This window comes from Hippoglossus stenolepis, chromosome 5 (assembly GCF_022539355.2).
Source record: "Hippoglossus stenolepis isolate QCI-W04-F060 chromosome 5, HSTE1.2, whole genome shotgun sequence".
Taxonomy (NCBI): Eukaryota; Metazoa; Chordata; class Actinopteri; order Pleuronectiformes; family Pleuronectidae; genus Hippoglossus; species Hippoglossus stenolepis.
The window spans coordinates 2,796,511-2,811,688 of NC_061487.1; the positions used below are offsets into that span (position 1 = coordinate 2,796,511).

General features: G+C 39.2%; 2 protein-coding genes across 3 annotated transcripts in view; both read right to left on the reverse strand.

Moving 5' to 3' along the window:
* Positions 1–4,486, reverse strand: part of rnf141 (ring finger protein 141) — a 9,860-nt gene extending 5,374 nt beyond the window's left edge. The window contains exons 1-4 of one of the 2 annotated variants that reach the window (XM_035155977.2): positions 4,386–4,486; positions 2,015–2,209; positions 1,140–1,248; positions 1–117 (exon numbers count right to left, since the gene is read on the reverse strand). The exon at positions 1–117 is cut by the window's left edge and continues 65 nt beyond it. In XM_035155977.2, coding sequence (XP_035011868.1) covers positions 1–117; positions 1,140–1,248; positions 2,015–2,151 — 363 coding nt within the window. In that variant the 5' untranslated portion in view covers positions 2,152–2,209; positions 4,386–4,486. Of the gene's footprint in view, positions 118–1,139; positions 1,249–2,014; positions 2,210–4,010; positions 4,343–4,385 lie in introns of those variants that run through there. The other variant, XM_035155978.2, reaches the window with a different exon arrangement.
* Positions 4,487–6,354: 1,868 nt separating this feature from the next.
* The window catches only part of LOC118109797 (alpha-1,3-mannosyl-glycoprotein 4-beta-N-acetylglucosaminyltransferase C), a 41,664-nt gene continuing 32,840 nt past the window's right edge, over positions 6,355–15,178 (reverse strand). Inside the window, exons 3-5 of the mRNA XM_035157185.2 lie at positions 8,144–8,277; positions 7,885–8,032; positions 6,355–7,773 (exon numbers count right to left, since the gene is read on the reverse strand). Of these exons, the coding sequence (XP_035013076.2) occupies positions 6,605–7,773; positions 7,885–8,032; positions 8,144–8,272 (1,446 nt within the window). The 5' untranslated portion in view covers positions 8,273–8,277 and the 3' untranslated portion in view covers positions 6,355–6,604. The remainder of the gene's footprint in view (positions 7,774–7,884; positions 8,033–8,143; positions 8,278–15,178) is intronic.

Consider the following 15,178-nt stretch of genomic DNA (forward strand, 5'->3'; position numbering starts at 1 on the left):
GGCGCCCTCTGCAGACAGCACCTCAGCAGCCTGACTGGTGATGTCCCGGTACAGCTGGATGAACTGGTACAGGTTCATGATCCGTGATGCTTCCAACGAACCATTCTCCTTGTTGATCTGAGAGGAGGGAGAGGCAGTCCCATTACTCATAGGGTCTTTTTTTAGTTTTAAAAGTTTTCAGTGTGGATTACAACTTCTTATATAAGAGAGAGAAAATAGACACAATATGATCTAGTGTTCCCTATTAATTATCTAGACTGTGGCAGCCCGCCATATTCTATTTTGTCCTGCCTCGGATTCATAGTCAATCAAAACATTTGTATGCCTTCCCGCTGGCTACAGACAGTTGCTGAAGGTATTATGTGTTCGGGTTGTCCATCCGTCCCATTCTCGTAAACACGATATCTCAAGAATGCCCTGATGGGTTTTCCTTAAATTTGGTAAAAATATTCACTTAAACTCAAGGATGAACGAAAAAGATGTTGGTGGTCAAAGCTCAAATGTCAAGGTCACAACAAGGTTTAAAAAAACACAAATTTGGCCTATTGAATGTGATCTCACCGAATTGAGGGAATTTCTTCAACTTCTGATCAGTTGTTACTTGAACTCAAAGATGAAGTGATTTCATTTGAGACGTGAAAAGTAAAGATCACAGTGACCTTATATGAATCTGGAAAAGGCATACAACCGCAGTGCTGTAATTCTAGTTTACACTGCGTGAGCAGCGCTATATGGAAAAGAGAAAATAGCGTAAAACAAATGTGAAGTCACTGAAATTAAATTAGACAAAAAGAAACTCAATACTCCATTGAGCAAGTGTATTGTATAATGTAACTATATATTATTTTGTTTGTATTTGACTTTACAAACTGATATTAGAAATCCTTCTAATTAAGCTTTTGACTTAAAAAAGGGGCATCTGTCTGATAATTGTCTATTTCCAATCTGACAAATCTGTCTGACTCCATTAAACTGGCACAAACATTAGAAATATCCCTGTGCAAACTTTCGCCACACACAGTTTGCAGGTGAACGGTTTCAAAGGCATCGGTCTCTTTGTCCATCACAAAATTAAACGGTGCACACTGGTGCATGTGTTGGCGTGTGATGTGTGTGTGCAGGAGGACATTTGGTCTCACCTTGGTACACACGATCCTGACGGCCACCTTCCACAAGGCTGTTGCATCAGATCCTGGCTGCACCTCAAACAGCAGGTGCTTCTGCTGTCCGGCAGCAAGCTTGGCCGTACTGAGAGAGATCCAGCAGACAAGAGTAGGTATGTGCAAAATGTTGATATAATGCAAAGGATTGGAAATTGTACAGATTCGGACTCTGCAGATCAGCTCTGGACATAAAGTGGCTTCAGAAAGTTTTCAGACTTGTTCACTTTTAGTATTATTTATGTTGAATATATGTTAAAACGTTAAAAGAAATATTTGATCAATTCACAATTAAAGTTACAACACAATAAAGTGTGTAAAACATACTGAAGTCACTTACCTACAGGTGATAACAGACAAACACTGGGAAAGGCTCCAGCCCCAACCTCACCCTCAACTATATATGGATTTAAGTAATGAATGTTTCATTTCATATTATTGAATTTTTTTTGGAACAACACAGACTAGCTCACTTTAACCACATTATCCATCAGTCATAATACTGTCTCTGAGGGCAGGGAAGCTAAAATTAAACTGGCAGAAGCTGGGCCTAATGGAGCAGGGGAATAAAATGGGCCACTGATGGAATAGTGCTGCAGCTCTGGGGTTTAGCTCTCAAATTGGAACAACCCAAAAGTACAAATGACAAATCCTACAAAACATCCAGGTTCAGGTATCCTTTGTGATGTAATTAAGGTCACATAGGTCCATCTTTAAATCCCTCTCAGTCAGTCATTGCCATTTATCCCACTGACCTCCACTACAATAAAAATGTACAACTTATTTTTGAATGATTGAACATCTATTATTCTGACTTTGCATGTGCTGATAGCATTGAACTTTTACAGACTTACACGTCATTAAGCTCGGCCACTCGTCCCAAGAACTCCTCGTAGTTGAGGTAGCCACTGTCACGCACCAGGCCGACGTGTTTCACCAGCTTCTCAGGCAGACGGGTCATCACCGACTGACCTGAGATCTGCTGGCCCATCCCGGCAGCAGCAGCACTTACAAAACAGCAAAGGCAGGGGACCGCACCTCATTCAGTTCTGCAGAGCCAAGAAGCAAATAAAGAAATTAGGGTCAGTTTTCACAATCCAGATCGGACGGTTTGTTTGTGATCACCTGTATTTATACATGCTAACAACAGTGCACTTATTCCTTACTTTGCACATCTGCTTAGATATCTAATTGTATTTTTTGTCTTTTCACTTCTGCTTTGTGCAATGACAAAGTTGAATTGAAAGTGTCTGCTCAGCTGCTGTGTCTTGTAGAACCACCTTCATGTTATGAGAGGCCACTTTCACTTCCGTGTGAACCAAATGTAAAACTGTACATAGAAAACAGTAGAGGTTAAAAAAAGTGCAAAATCTATTTGACTGTTAACATTACAGTGAATTTGCAAACATTTTCATTAGGATTCCTATAGTAGTATTTAGCCAAGATAAGCTGTCATCAATTTACTCAGCCTGACGACACATGACACCATTACGTGGCTATGACTAAACCATCAGACTTTAAATCCTACAGTCACCTGAGAGAAGAGCTGGGACTTAATAGCTTGATCCAGACTTGTCTTGTTTCTGCTCAAGTGAAATTACCTTGGTTGGACCCACTAGTTTGATGAGACAGTTTAATCTATACCAATTATTTATCTAATTTATTTTCTGATGGAAATTAAATAAACCAAACTTTACACTGGATGTGGCTGAGGTCAAGGTTGTGTGCAGGCTGGTAGAATTCTTCCACACCACCAGGTTTTGTGCAAGAAACTGAACAGGATCTTCCCCAAACAAGGCTGGAAGCACATTTTAGTGAAATGTGGCCTGCAGTGTGAAGATCACCCAGCCAAACACGCACATGAGTTTGTTGAGAGGGGCATCTGTGTCCACATAGAGTTCTCAAAGACGTGTTTACACCTTAACGTTACTGCAGGCCACGAAGGACACTTTCACTCACCGTCACTAGCACTTTATTAGGAACACTATAATTATACTGGGCGGTTCCTCCCTCTACTCAGCCTCAGTTATTTGTGGTATTGATCCAGTAGATGATGTAAACTTTCCATTGAGATTTCTGCTCCACATCAAAGCTGCCAATCTCTTGTCTGACCAAACCCCAAAGGTGCTCTGTTGATTTCAGATTTGGTGACTGAGGACAAGTGTACTAAACTCACTGTCATGTTAATGAAACCAGTTTGAGATGACTTCTGCATCATTCTGGTAATAGTCCTTAGAAGATGGTAAACTGTAGCCACAGCGTGATGCGCATGGTAATCAACAATACTCATATAGGTGTGGTGTTGTGTGTGAAAATACCACATCGATAGCTTCTGAAATACTCACATAGTTTTAAATATGTTAAATGTGTTTAGCTGTTTATCATTCCTTAAAGAAACCTTCACTCAGAAAAATCAGTCTTATAACACAATATATAAAAGAATAATATATATTATGATTATCAATCAATATGAATCGATATGAACCTTTTTATATTAATATACTTTTCGGCCATACCCTCCAGCCCTAGCTCTGCCTGCCACCACAGGCTAATAAGTGGGGAAATAAACTGGTATACACGTGTTCCTAATAAAGTGGTCAGTGTGTGTCCATGTAAAAAACAGTGGAGGGTAATTAACAGCAAGCGTGTTATACACTAGTGTATTCAAACTGAATTTGTTTGGAAAAGTAAAACTATTGCTCAGCTTTAAGAGACTATTGTTCACTTAGAAATAGAAAGCAACCCTGTCAGGCGAAGAGAACAACAACAGATATCAAACATTAGTAGCGTTGAGGCATCAGATCTCCGTTAAACACGAACACGAGTTATAAGTTCAGCATTTATACTCACAGGAAGTGCACGCGACCTGAATTAGCCTAATTATTAGCATCGAATAACAAGGATGCTAACGCTGCGGAGGTGGAACAACCTTCCCGTCACTTCAGCCAATAACAGCAGTAAATGTGTGGCTTCGTGAGAATCTAGTGCCTTTTTAAAAACACCACGCAAGTAAAGGATAATCCTTCTTTCAAGCTCCAGTCACAACAGACTTCTCTACCATAATAACAGCGACAATAAACCGCTGGCGGACCAGGAAAAGCGTCAGTTAGCATCAAACTCAGCACTCGACGCGCCTCGGGGTGGAAGAGACGAGCAGCTGTAAAGGTGGGGAGCACTGGTGTGACTGTGTGGGGACAGAACACCAAAGAGAAACAGCTTTCTTACCAAACTGTCAACACCAGAGGCAGAAGTTCACAACCAGCTCTGCTGCTGTAGCTTCTGTTTGGGTTGGCGCACTCAGTCGCTGTTTGCTGACGTAGTAGATGACGTTGCTTACATACACACAATATTTAAGCTTATATAACTTATGTTTCTCGGAACATATAATCTTTATCTGTTACACATGTATTTTATCATTGCACATATACAAACTTCATTCGATCATATTTCATTTTATACTGTACGACCAATAATAATATTGAAATGAACTGCAAGACTGTAGTTACATATTTTAATTTGGACAACAACTCGTTGATCTTGCATGGTCAAAGTTTATATACACAAATGAAGGATAAACAAAATTAACTCCATCTTGGCTGGCTTTTTACACAATTATAAAGATTATTTTAAGTTAATTATTCAAAAAATTAATATGACTGTACAAATGTTTAATCGTCTATTTAAGGATGAATATATGTGATAATTTCTATTCTTTTTTATATATATTTTATATATTTCACTGTATGGGTTTTAAAAATATGGCTGGGATGACAAATAAACTGAGAAAGTATGTTCATAGTGGCTAAATAAGTAATATATAATGTATGAAAATATCTTATTACATCTGATCTCAGAACTCAGGTGTTACATGATTAAAAAAATATGAATGATGTTACTCCTTCAAAATTCAAGTGTGGTTTTGGTCAAATATAAATAAAACTTACTTGACTTGACACAAGGAGAGTCACTTACAAAAGATCTGTATGCCTGCTCATCCCACATTGTAAACATCAAGTGTTTGCTCTGTGTGAACAGAACTGGCATGAGTGTTATTTGAAGTTGCATAAAGTTTAGCAACGATTTACTGAGCTGATGTCAAGTGTCATACATTTTTGGGAATAATCATTTTAATTCTTATTTTAATTAAGTACTTATGATTGGAGTTAAAGTAAATTCAGTTAAGCCAAGCATCTATGGAAATAACTTAAATTTTCTTGTTAAGTTATGACAGATTTAAAAGAGCTGAAGCATAACTTTAATTTATGATGTAATAATGAAATTTATTTAATTATACTATTGCATTTATTAATAATGTATCACATTGGCTCGTAATAGTGCATAAGAAGACATCACTAGGTAATTTACAACCTTTATATAAAGTTACAATTGGCAGGTATTACAGCAATTTGTTTCTTTCCGGAAATTTAAAGCTATTTATATGACGTATTGTTTCATTTACTTTCAATCATCAGGACATTTTATTACATTTTGTCATTGTTGCACTCATCTTTGCTAAAAGTTCCCTCTGTGCCAAGCCATGAATTGACCAAAAGATGGCAGCAAAGAATACGAAGCAAAAACCCAGTGAAAATAACACTTAACCTCTTAATATACAGTCTATGCACTCAACATGTAAAAATAAGCCGTGAAGGATGTTGACACGATCCAGGACATTAATCATGAAAGAAATGTTACGGTTTGGCGAGAGGAACAGAGATCATAGTGAGAAATCGTTTTTCTGATGCAGAGCTCGTCTGTTCCTACTGATTATGCCAATTTCATTGTTGACCTGTAGGAGAAGAGTCACCTTCCACAGCTGATTTTTCTTTTACGCAGTAAGATGATCACACTTTTGGATAACATATGACATTTTTTTCATTGTCATCAGGTTGATGCTTGCTCTCACAATCCACTCTCACAAAATACAGTATATGGATATAGAAATATTCATATATCGGGTACATTTTAGAAATAAAAACAAATATTTACCTCAGAACTGAATCCATCCTCATTCATTTTCAAACTTAGGAACACTGAATGGGAGGCAGCTATTCATTAATTGAGTCTGGCTGCAGACGTGGGTGTGGACTGAACCAAGAAAACATCACATTTATAAGAAGCTTGTTGTTTTTTAAGCTCGGGTTCTGAGGAATTTCCATTTAAATGCTTAGAAAGAAGGAGAAATGATACCATCCAGGTGTGAACAATTTTATGTACAGATTTTTCTGAAAATTAACATGAGTATAAAGGCTCCACACTGTACATGTTGGTAATTCTGATACATCCCAATAAAAACAGTAGTACAGTACAGTACAGTGGATCAATGAACAACCCAAGACAAATATGGATTGTTTTAGATCCAGTAAACAGCAGTGGTCCAAAATGAAGTGCATCCATCATTTACACTATACATACTGATTATGATCATTTTAAAACATCCTCTGTTACTTCTTTAACTGACTCAAAGGCTGCGTCGTCCATAAGCTGATAGTCCTTATGATGAGCCACTCTTTCTGATTGGCAGTAATAACTATTCGCACACACTCAATGTCAAAGCCGATCTTGTGGTACACATTGTTAACCTCAATGTTTCCACCTTTAAACTCCCCTAATGTGATGTATGATGAACACTGTCTTCCCTGTTTAGTTTCCACAGACTTTTGTCCCACTTCCAGAGCTCCATGATGAAGAATGTCATTCTGCCGATCCTCTGTACCTGTAACTATCTTTATTCTGCTGATTTTAGTTGATTTATTAAAGATTATGATAAAGAAATCTCCAGTGCAGGGAGGTTTCCCCCAAAAATACTCATCAACAATACTACTGTAAGCCTTGGTGGCGTCATAGTTTTCGAAGACGTTGATGTTTGTGTAAAGGCTGGCAGGGGGGTTGTCAGGAATGTCTATGGAGTCTTCCTCAAAGTCGTCGTCCTTCAGTTTGTTCTCCGCTCCTTTGTAAGATGAGTAGTAGCCCATGTGCTGGAAAAGCGAGGGCTTGAAGCGGATCACGTCCTTCTGGGCCAGCAGACCCCTGAAGTGGATGAGGAGCCAGTCACAGGGCATCTCCTGGTAGAACATGAGCAGGAAATGAGCCAGACGTGGCAGGTCTCTGGAGTGGTACAGCTTCCCGATGTAGCCCAGCTTGGAAAACTCCAGCATCACCCAGTAGGAGCCTTCTCTGGAAGTGATCACCTTCTTCAGCACTGTCAGGAAGTTCCTGGAGCAGCGCACGTCGTCCTCTAACATCATGTAGAAGTGAGAAAGGTTCGTGCAGAAGTTGAGGAGGAACGCGTAGTCGACGTTCTGCTTCGAGCGGAAACGGACACGGTCCTCCGGGTCGTTGTAGTTCCTTTTCAATCCATCCAGCGACGGGTAATACTCCTCCGGTGCCTGGATCACCAGGAGGCGTCCGGATATGATGTGGTGAGCAAACTTCCTGGTGATTTCCTGCACCAGGTTCTCACACCAGACCAGGTCAAAGTCGGCCAGGTGGACCACAACCACTATCTCTTTCAGTTCCTCGTAACTGGACTGATCAAAGATGGATTTGATGGTTTCGAGAAGATAATTCCCCTTTTTCCTCTTGACAGATGACAAACCAATGGTAAGATACTCTGTGGACAGAAACCACTTAAGTCAGTTATATATTTCTTGTTGCTTTAAATGAAATGTTTAGACCTCAGAACCTAACTTCAAACAAGTATCGCCTTGGTAGAGACACCTACTTTTCCGTGGCAGAGGAGTCCCTGCAAGATAGCGATAAGTCACATTAATGGTCCCAGAGAAGTTGGATAAGTCTCTGAATGTATGGACATATCTTTCAGAGTTTGCAGGATGCATCAGTGTCTCCCCCAGCCGTCTTTTTTCAGCCTCCTAAAATCATAAAGACAAAGATTACAGGAAAATTACGCGAGAGCAAAATGAGAGCAAACATCTGACAGACACATTTGAGCTTCATCATATTTGATAATGGGGGAAACCTACCAGCACATATCCACCATCCATGTAAAGGTTAAAAAAGAGCAGAAAGGTGATGAGGAAGCCAAGAAACGGGAACATTGACCTCTTCCTGAAACACCTCATCTTGTCCATGGACTTCCATATCAGCCTCATGATCACTGCAGGAAATCAGAGACAAACAGAAAGCTGGTCGGTTAAAGGATTGTAAAATGTATGAGGGCTTATATTCATGGCTAACTACGTACTTTTTATAAATTCTAATCCTTGAAGACATTGGGGTTATGAAATTAAAACTAAAGATCAGTGTATAAAAGAATAAAGACCTCCTCACCTGCTTCAATCTAAAAGTATGTATATTACTGAAGAAAATTATCAGAAAACAAATCAGCAATATTTTCAGGACAGAAAACTAATTATTTAACTTGTTTATCAAACAAAAATGCAGAAATTCACTGGTTTCAGCTTCTTGAATGTAAGAAATTGCAGCCTTTCTTTTTAATTTGATTCATGCAACTTGATGTCTCTGGATTCTGTTCTATTGATCAGGAAGAACAAGCACCTTCTTGTTAATGTATATATTTTATATATAATAATGTATCAATAATATATATATAATGTTGTTTATAGACTATAAACAGTGGAGATGGAAAAGGAAACATGGGGAGAGAAGGACGGCAAGACCTGTAACAAACAACAAGCCCAAAAAAGCTATTTTAAAGTTCCATCTTGGGATCTGGAAAATCACCATTATCATATTATATAAACATTTTTTATTCTTAATTAGAGAATGAACATTTTAGCAACCTGCTGCTTATTTACACATCCAGGAGACCACTATTGATGGAAAGTAACAAATTACATTTACTTATTCACTAACAATTTTGACGGTATTAATATAGATTAAAATAGAAATTCCACAGGCTATTTTAGCTAAAGTGATGCACACATTTAAATGTGAATGTGAGTCAGTTAGTTTAAAAAAAGGACTAAAATCATGTGTGAAGCAGGCCTACATTCACCAGATTGTATCTAACTGCGTCTTTCTGCTGTTTGGTGTTGAGCAGGTAGTGCACAGTGGGTTTCTCAAGCTTTGCTGCTAAAACAGCTGCAAATAGAAAGGCACTCAGAGCGTATACTTCTGCCATGGCCCAACAATCCCCTTAAATTCAATCAAGCTGCACAAATTCACAAACTCATAAATATCAGTGCGCTTAATATGAAATCAATGAATTATCCCTTGGGAAATCTGTCAAAATGTCAAAAAGTGCTCTATCACGCAATGTGAAAGAATCTGAAACGAAATTCCTAGATCCACCAGGATCAGGTTCTTCGCTGACCCCTACCACATCCTTTCACCAAGTTTCATGGTAATCCGTTCAGTGGTTTTTGCATAATCTGATGAAAAGAGGGTTGATGAACTGGACCAAAACAATGAGCTGAAAGATGCTAAAAATGTTTGGTAAATGGTCTGTATTTTTATATAGAACTTTTCTAGTCTTGATGACCTTTCAAAGTGCTTTAACAAACGCATTCATACAGTGCTTCTATGTGCAGCACTGTCTCTATCACACAACACACACACTGCTGGCACAGAAGTCAGGTGCAATTTTTAGAGTTCAGTGGCTTGCCCAGGGACACTTCAGTGTGCAGACTGGGATCAAACTTCCAATGTCCTGGTTAGTGGACGACCTGCCTCCGAACCACAGTCGCCCCACGAGATGGAGCTGAGGGGAACTGCAGAGTCCAATGATAAATCTCTGTGTTCATCATCACTATGACCAAATGCGAATTGTCTTTTGATCTATTGTCAATATAAAATATTGATTGCTGCAGATTTAGTGAAAATAACAGCAATTGTCATCAAGAAGTATCAATCTTAAAGCTAAATGGACATTCATCCTTAATTGGGTTTTGATGAGGCACCAACACCACTGCCACAGAGATACAGAAGGCTGATTTCAAGGTTTATCATTGGAATAAACAAAAATTATTGCTAATAATGAGTCACTTTGGTCATTAATTTAACTGCTCATGAGGGGAGGCATCAGTCATCAGTTCAGTCTGTGTGCAGCTGTCATATGATTTTCAGAAATGACTAAACAACAGTCACATTTAGGAAAGAACTGCTCTCACTCTTGTTCAGTGTGATTTTTCCTCACAGAGTAGACAGTCATTTCACTAAAAATAATTATCCTGCTCAGTATCTGTCCTATTTGGCATCACATCTGAGAAAACCCAACTGATCCCATGACGTCCTCCCTAATTCCGATGTAACAACAAGACAAAGCCTACTATGTGAGTAACCATGAGCTCCCCAGTGGCAGGGACAATTTTAGCGTAGACCCTCGCCCCTGCCGCTGGGCGCAACAACTCAATAAACAACTTATTATTCATTGTGCTATTCACTGCTTAAGTTCCATTTTAGAAAGGAAAACCATCTGCGAGAGAAGATAGTAGGCCATTTTGTGTTTCTGTCACAAAAGTGCATCTGAGAGACGTAGCGGCAAGAATAAGTGGAAACACAATGACAGCTGTGAGTCAGTTTTATGAAAACCCCACCTCACAAAAGCACCTCCACAAACACACGCCAAATCAGATATCGAGATGATGGAGGAATATCTAACAAGGCGACATAATGGCCACATGCTTTCTCCGGAAAGGAAATACTGCTAAGAAATTAGATTTTTGTTTGCCTTCTCTGAGTAAATCTAAACAACAAACAAAGCGAGGAGAGGCCACGCACATTTATATGGAAATGAAGCTACATCTATGAATAAATAAGCACCAGTTGTTGGACCTGTTTGCTTTAGTATAAAATGCTCCTCTGCTGCCAAGTTGTTTTTGTTTTGATTTTCCCTCAGAAAATTATCAGTGTGTACGACCGGCGAGCTCATTTCTATGACGGAAGTCATTTTAGATTAGAGCTGGTAAAGTAATAACAGGTACAGAGGAATACTAATGAGTTTCAGGATTAAACATTGTTATAGGTCCTATGGGAGGGTTTATCTTGACTGGGGAACATTAAAACAGTCTCTGGGAGATTTGTCCTGTCCACTAATCTTTTGTTTTATAAATGTTAACTCCACAGATGACGGGAGTTACAACAGTACTTAATATTAGTCGAAGCCTGGCTCTCCTTGTTTACAGGTAAATCTTCTGCATCAATGCAAAAGGAGGTAAAATGAAGATAAAATGGAGGATTTAAATAAGCAATTTCTCCTCCCATTAATATTTCCAGGAACTACATCTGATCAGACTCAACAATAGCTTGTGGACACATTATATAACAGGTTAATTGTCTGAGGATGTAGCTGCAGTGAATGTTAGTGAATTACTCTCTTAAATTGCACATTAAGGCTACGAGCAGTCAAACACTCTCTTTAATGTGTTTTTTCTCCTCACTCAGTCTGTCTGTTCGTCTTAAGAGCACAAAGCTGCACAGGCACATTTCTGATATGCACTAATGCAACTGAACAATCAGATTAGAATTGTGTTTTAGTTGGCTAACCCTAATCATATCAAAATAGTTTATTTGGCATTACCCGAACCGTAGCCCTTGAAAAACAGTGCAAAAAGGATTTTCAAATGGGTCAACTATTAGATTAAAAAGGAGGAGGGGTGTATCTACAGGATTTAAAGGGGCAGTGTGAAAAATTTCTAAGGCTGTCTTTGGAACAACATGATATAATCCTCATATTTAAGTTATATTAACTGAGTAGTGGGCCTAAAATAGGAAGTTTGCGAACAGAAATGACGTTGAATGGAGGATAATACTTTATTAACAACAGAAAAAACAAGGGACACAGACGTCATCAAAGAAGCAAAGAACGATGAGGGAAAATGAAACATGACATGACGACAGAAAGTAGGATTCTATAGAAATGTATTTCTAGAGATGTGTAAAGCAAATAGCTTTTTTTTAGACGTTTGAATCGACTGTATAAATGTCAGGTCAATAATGCTGAAATAGCTGGGCATGTATTAGATGGCAGCAGTTCTGCAGATGGACTCACACATTCAGCACTTCAACACTAAATAACGACACTGAAATCAAAGTCTGACAGGAAAATGGGTTTTAGCCATAAACTGTATAGCACAGGTTTTATTCAATTGAATTGGGCAGTTGGGATTTTTCCACATTTTAACGTCAACGAACTCGTCCCCAGAAATATTGACTGATCTGACCAATCGCATGAAAATGCTTCTTCAACTGAGTCTATGAAATCATTGATGACTCCAAACATTCGTGAACAATAGGCATTGGATCATTTATCATTATAAATACACACCAACAAACAAGAATATAGTTTTTAAATAGTACGGTGCCAATAGTTACGACTGGTAGCGTCTTTCCGCTGTAGCTGTGCGTGCTCCCGCAAGGTGCATGCAATTCTCGGCAGGCAGGTACAACACCGCCGTTTTGACGCAGGAAAGCCACCTAACCGCCCCTTTCACTCAGGAAGGGAGGGGTGAAATAAGGAGCACTCAGTTAGTTGCAATCTCACACATTTCACTTTTAATATGTTTAAAATGAGCAGGAAAACAGGCACAGAAGAACAGGACAAATGTCTTGGATTTGAATCCGGTCGTGATTGTAATGATTTCAAGCTTGTGGCTCTTCCTTAGGCAGCTGCAAGTGGTTTGATGAGTTTCCCTTGGGGGACTTGCAAAATAAACTTAGAGAAAACAGTTATGAGAAAACGTTTAGTCCAAGTACTGACTTTTACATCCAATATACACTACCGTTCAAAAGTTTGGGGTCACTTAGAAATTTCCTTATTTTTCAAAGAAAAGCACTGTTTTTTCAATGAAGATAACATTAAATTAATCAGAAATACACTCTATACATTGTTAATGTGGTAAATGACTATTCTAGGTGGAAACGTCTGGTTTTTAATGAAATATCTACATAGGTGTATAGAGGCCCATTTCCAGCAACTATCACTCCAGTGTTCTAATGGTACATTGTGTTTGCTAATCGCCTTAGAAGACTAATGGATGATTAGAAAACCCTTGAAAACCCTTGTGCAATTATGTTAGCACAGCTGAAAACTGTTTTGCTGGTGAGAGAAGCTATAAAACTGGCCTTCCTTTGAGCTAGTTGAGTATCTGGAGCATCACATTTGTGGGTTCGATTATACTCTCAAAATGGCCAGAAAAAGAGAACTTTCATGTGAAACTCGCCAGTCTATTCTTGTTCTTAGAAATGAAGGCTATTCCATGCGAGAAATTGCGAAGAAACTGAAAATTTCACAACGGGTGTGTACTACTCCCTTCAGAGAACAGCACAAACGGGCTCTAACCAGAGTAGAAAGAGAAGTGGGAGGCCCGTGCACAACTCAGCAAGAAGACAAGTATATTAGAGTCTCTAGTTTGAGAAATAGACGCCTCACAGGTCCTCAACTGGCAGCTTCTTTAAATGGTACCCGCAAAACGCCAGTGTCAACGTCTACAGTGAAGAGGCGACTCCGGGATGCTGGCCTTCTAGGCAGAGTGGCAAGAAAAAGCCATATCTGAGACTGGCCAATAAAAAGAAAAGATTGATATGGGCAAAAAGAACACAGACATTGGAAAGAGGAAGATTGGAAAAAGTGTTATGGACAGAGGAATCAAAGTTTGAGGTGTTTGGATCACACAGAAGAACATTTGTGAGACGCAGAACAGGTGAAAAGATGCTGGAAGAGTGCCTGACGCCATCTGTCAAGCATGGTGGAGGTAATGTGATGGCCTGGGGCTGCTTTGGTGCTGGTAAAGTGGGAGATTTGTACAAGGTAAAAGGGATTTTAAATAAGGAAGGCTATCACTCCATTTTGCAACGCCATGCCATACCCTGTGGACAGCGCTTGATTGGAGCCAATTCCTCCTACAACAGGACAATGACCCAAAGCACCCCTTCAAATTATGCAAGAACTATTTAGGGAAGAAGCAGGCAGCTGGTATGATGTCTGTAATGGAGTGGCCAGCGCAGTCACCAGATCTCAACCCCATTGAGCTGTTGTGGGAGCAGCTTGACCGTATGGTATGCAAGAAGTGCCCATCAAGCCAATCCAACTGTGGGAGGTGCTTCAGGAAGCGTGGGGGAAATTTCTACAGATTACCTCAACAAATTAACAGCTAGAATGCCAAAGGTCTGCAATGCTGTAATTGCTGCAAATGGAGCATTCTTTGACGAAAGCAAAGTTTGAGGAACAAAATTAATATTTCAAATAAAAATCATTATTTCTAACCTTGTCAATGTCTTGACTATACTTTCTATTCATTTTGCAACTCATTTGATGAATAAAAGTGTGAGTTTTCATGGAAAACACGAAATTGTCTGGGTGACCCCAAACTTTTGAACGGTAGTGTAGATTAAAGCAGTGCAGATACAACTAGTTGCCATTCACTGTGGAGTGAACCTCAACAATCACAATGGTGTCACTGAGAAGTGGTTGAGCAATGAAAAAATGGAGGAAAAGCTGATATCAAAGTCAACTACTTCCCAAATACCTCTGTCAATTAACTTAGCTAACTGTGTAAAATACATGGCTAAACATTTGTTGTTTTTCTTAAATGCCTTTTAATGTTTTCTGTAAAGATCTCTGAGTCACCTTATTGATGAAAGATGGACACATCCCAAACAACTCTGTAAATGTAAAACTAGAATATCACTCAGTAGAGCGCATATACCTCCACCAACCCCCAACAGTCCCCTTAAATTAAATCAAGCCTTATAGCTAAGGCCACAATTTCAAGCCCTATTTGTTACCACATCGCAGATTTAAAAAAGCCTCATCCATATGAAACCACATTTAAATCCACGAGATCCAGATTTTTGTTTTGAAATAAAATTGCACACACTCAAAGAAAGGGGGGAAAAAATCATGGATCCGCAGCTAAACGTAATGGGTTCTTCACTGACGCAAACTGCATCCTTCCACCAAGTTTTGTGGTAATCTTTCCAGTAGTTTTGCATAATCCTGCTAAAAAACAAGCAAATATATATCCGTCCCATTCAAGTAAATGGGGCAGTGGTCTCACAGAAAGCCTGTGCTCCGGTTTGGAACACAGGCTTTCTAT